General features: G+C 32.0%; 1 protein-coding gene across 1 annotated transcript; it reads left to right on the top strand.

Annotated features, from left to right (window-relative positions):
• Positions 1–3,775: 3,775 nt before the first annotated feature.
• On the top strand, positions 3,776–4,564 carry LOC105960348 (dirigent protein 21). Its single transcript, XM_012984502.2, has one exon. It carries the CDS (start codon positions 3,887–3,889, stop codon positions 4,481–4,483), a length of 597 nt encoding a protein of 198 aa, XP_012839956.2. The 5' UTR covers positions 3,776–3,886; the 3' UTR covers positions 4,484–4,564.
• Positions 4,565–4,811: the final 247 nt, after the last annotated feature.

Raw genomic sequence — 4,811 nt, 5'->3', positions numbered from 1 at the left:
TATATTTTGAAATATATAAAATCAATTCGTTTTTTTTATGAATTGATTAAACTTAATTTAGGTTATTCAATTTATTAGTATAATCATGATAAAATTTGTATTTTAATTAGTATATAAGTTAAAAAGTTAAATCAATCGTAAAATTTATTGTCACTGGATTCAGTGAAGAAAAAATAACTATTTAAATAATAACATGAAATTCATGTAGTATAATTTTCAATATGGTAAATAATTGGGAGTACATTACTCTACACATGGCAAATAGTGTCAATTTTCGCAAGATAGTAAATTCAAACATGTTTCTTTCTTTTTTACAGATAATATTATTATATAATATTAAATTAGTAAAAAAAATACATATTCTCTAGTCATGTTCATGTAAAATGTATAATATCAAATAATTTATTCTGCAATATGTTATTTTAATATAAATTCAATTTTATGAATTAAAATTAAAAAAATTCGTAACACCACCAATCATGCAATTATAATAAGGGAAGATTTTAAATCGAATTTAACTAAATTTAAATTAAATTAATTATAAAATTAAATTCAAAAATAAATTTATTTAGGGTTTCCAAAAAAATTGATATATTTAGAGCATTTTATAAATGGTAGGATATAAATAGATTAATAAAATAATTAAATATATTTAATTACCTTTAATTTTGGAAAATGATGACATGTTTTTTGATGATTTATTTCCACCAATCAATTCGCCACATGGGATGAAATTGAGGACATGTCATCAATTAAAATTGCCAAATGTCAATCAATTAGCTATGGAATTCAACTTTTATATATTATATAGATACGAACAATTGATTTTTCTATTTCGAGAACCGTTTTATTATTAAGTATTTCCTTTTATGATGAATACCCCGTGCACGCACGCGTGTCTTACTTATTGATATTAAATTAAATTAAAGGATGAAATTAGCACATATTAAATTGTGAGGGGTATTTTAATCTTTTAAACACAACAGGACAATGTGTGGACTTTTTTATACAAGAGTTTTTTTTTATCTGAACTCCTTTATAAATAAGTATCCGATGATGTATTTATTTGTAATAGACCCTAATAATTAAGACAGCAAGTAAGTAATAATGCACTCTAAATTTCGCTGAGCATTAACCATGGGTTTTTTGCAAAAACCACCCCTGTATAATCTCGAATTGCTAAAAAAACCCTTGTGTCAAAAAAATTAGCAAACACCCCGTATGAAAATTAGTCAAAGACGATAAGGCCCCTCTGAGCCGAACGTGTGTAGCACGCGCGAAATGTGCGAATGGATATGTGTTTTTTGACGCAAAAATACTCAAACACCCTTTGAATCAAATTTTTTTAAAAAATATAAATTCACCCCATAATTTTAATAAGGCCCAAAATAAAGTTCTCAAAATTTTTAATTCAATCCCCAATATTTTCTAAAAAGCCATCTTCCCGATTCAACCCAAAACCGCGCCCCACAACCAGATTTCTCTTCTCTACGACACACCTACAACCACCAAAAGTTTCCATAATACACTCTGTTAGTCTCCTCGAAATCACTAGCCCTCATCTTCCTCTAAATCATCAAGAAACCCACATCAGAAATTTATTTTTTTTCCTTTTCGTATTTTTCCCACTATACAAAAGAGGCCAAATGAAATTTAAGAACTAGAAAATTTGTCTCAAAATTGGCCGATTTTCTTGTACTGTATACGCTTTTGGGTGTGGGGGTATTTGATTTATTCTAACTAGGGGTAGGAATGTCATTGCATATAAGTCAGCACTCACTTTCAAAGAATGGAGTTGTGTGCTTAGCAATGTTGTTAGAATCGGACCAAACCGGTTGGTCGGATCGGTTCGACCGTGACCCGGCAGTGAAACGGTCTGGCCTAACCTCTAAAACCGGAAAAATTAAAAATCGGGGTCAAATGACCAAAATCCGGTTCGATCGGGTAAAACCCGAGAACCGACGAGTCAGTCAAGAAACCCGATTTTTTGCCAAAACGTCTCAAACCACCGGTGAATTGGTTATTTTTTACTAGATTTGAATGAACCTTCACAGACTTAGTGGTAAATGGCCGGATCTAGTCATGAATGGTTTAATGATTGTTGAATATGGTCAGAGAGGTGACCGATTGTCGGATTTTGGAGAATAAAGAATGGGAAAATATAGAGTATATGTAAAAGAAATATAGTAAAAAGTTGGGTGATGTAGATAAAAGTGAAAATAATAGGTGGGAAATTAAAAATATAAAGAAAATAATAACATATTAAAAAATTAATAAAATAATAACATATTAAAAAAATTAAAAAGCCGGTTGAACCGGTTCGACCCTGTAAAAGCATGACCCAAATGGTCGTCCGGTTTTATAATCGGTCCGTTTCTGACAACATTAATTATTACTAGGCATGATGTATACCTGACGTTTAACTCCAATGAGCATTGTCATGTGAACTCTCCGTGCTATTTTTCTCTTTAGTGCGAGCTAACTCCAATGAGCATTGTGATGTGAACTCTGCATGCCATTTTTCTCTTTAGTGCAAGCCAAAAGTTAGAGGAGTACATATTAAAGTTTATTCTATGTGGCTTATAGCCCAAAGGGTAAAATGGTGGTCTCCATCAATTATTACATGAAATACTCAATTAATTGTAAGGCCGTAAAAAACGGTAATCTGGACGGAGGCGGTTAGGCATCGACTTATCGGTGCAGCTGTGATTAATCAATGACGAGTAGGAAATAAATTGTTTTCTAGATATTATTTATAAATATATATATATAAATGTATTTAAACATAGTTATATCTCCATAATGTGTATAAACTAATAACATAATAAAAATTTATTAATAATAATAAAATCATAATACATAAATATCCTTATAAAATATAAATAAAAAGACAATTTTTTTTTAATTTAAATTTATTCTTCAACATTCTTGGCATTAATCATTAGGTTCTTTAACAGTAATGGTTAACATAAATAAAATAAAGCATAAACTCAATTTTATTTTTTATTAAAATCCCAACTTTTATTTAAAAAAAAAAAAAAAAAAAACGATGTTTGACCGATTTTTTGCCACTGAAATTTGACCCGCCTTAAAATTTTGACCGCCTCGGACCGCCTAAAACCGTCTCACAAGCAAAAATCGATTTTTCAAACCTTTACATTAAAATCGTAAAGGTTTGAGACCGCCTCCGCCTCGGAGACCGATTAATCGGCCACGTCGACCGATTTTTAGAACACTAATTGATTGTCGATTGTTATATAATAAATAAATATAAAAGTTCTATTATATGAAACTTATAAATTATAATAGAGAGTTTTTCTTATTTATTATAAATAATAATAGAGGTACATTGAGTAAACTTACACCCTCGTATAATTGATTGCAAATCATACGAGAGATGTAAACCATATCTATTTGAAAGACAGTTTTTGTTTTTGGTGGACCAATGTGCATTTAAGTCCATTGTCATGTCCTTTTTTGCCATTTGCCCTTATAAATAATAGATAATTTTTCTTATTTATTTTTTTAATGAAAAAACTCGCAGCCAACCATATAGGTGTACTGGATAAACCTACACCCTCGTATAATTCATTGCAAATCATACTAGAGATGTAAACTATATTAAAATTAGACTAACCATGTGTGACAAATTCGACCTTCCGACCATTGACAATGAAATTCGAACCTGAGTCGCACAGGCTCACTTGCTCTATTCATCCCCTTGCCGAACTAATAGAGAATTGTGCATGGAATGGGAATTATTTATTGTCTCCCACTAGAGAAGTCTCAGTTGAATACATGTATATGATATGATGTGTATATAAATAAGCCCGGTGTTTGGGCACCTTTTCATATTGTTCGTTGTTTCTTGTCAAATTAATTCAACATGGCCGGCAATAATATTTGTATCCTGAAAATCACATCCACCATTTTCGCCATTCTAATCCTCTCCTCAAATTTCATGATCACCCCGATTATGTCGCAAGAATTCTCGAGAGAAGTGTCCATGGAAGAAATGGGCATGAAAACAGAGAAGCTCAGCCACCTCCACTTCTACTTCCACGACATTGTCAGGGGCCGCCACCCAACCGCCTTCCGAGTGGCCGAATCCGCCATCACCAACTCCTCTACCACCAGATTCGGCTTTGTGGAGATTATCGACGACGTTCTGACTCTTGGCCCGAATATAAGCTCCAAAATTGTGGGAAGAGCGCAGGGGATGTACGCCTCGGCGGATTTGAACAACTTGGGGCTTCTGATGGTGTTGAACTATGTGTTTACTGAGGGGAAGTTCAACGGTAGCACTCTCAGTATATTGGGGCGGAACGCGGTGTTCTCCGCCGTGAGGGAGATGCCCATCGTCGGTGGCAGCGGCGTTTTCCGATTTGCTCGAGGGTATGCTCGGGCAAGTACTCACGAGATCAACATGCAGATTACTGGTGTTGCTGTTGTTGAGTACAATGTCTATGTCTTCCATTATTGATGGATTAATTCTGAGTACTCATTATAGGATCGATATTAGATTCTTACAAACATTATAAAATAAATAATTTTATTCTACAAATACTTTAAAAATGTAAATTAAGAAAACATATATATCTGATTATATATGATGGGGAATAGAAAACTTAAGAATATTTCACTAATTTAGATATATAACTTGTAAGTTAGACAAAGAACTCATGTATTCCAATATCAAAATATAGTGAGATATATACGGTGTTAAAATATTTAATAATCAATTATTTACTCTATAATACCCTACATAATATTTTTATTTTCCTATGATATAAAATTTTAACTTTAAAAAT

Source organism: Erythranthe guttata, chromosome 6 (assembly GCF_056151865.1).
Source record: "Erythranthe guttata isolate IM_541 chromosome 6, IM_541, whole genome shotgun sequence".
In the NCBI taxonomy this organism is placed as follows: domain Eukaryota; kingdom Viridiplantae; phylum Streptophyta; class Magnoliopsida; order Lamiales; family Phrymaceae; genus Erythranthe; species Erythranthe guttata.
The sequence above is the reverse complement of the archived record's forward strand: the minus strand, read 5'-3'. Positions and strand labels throughout refer to the sequence as shown.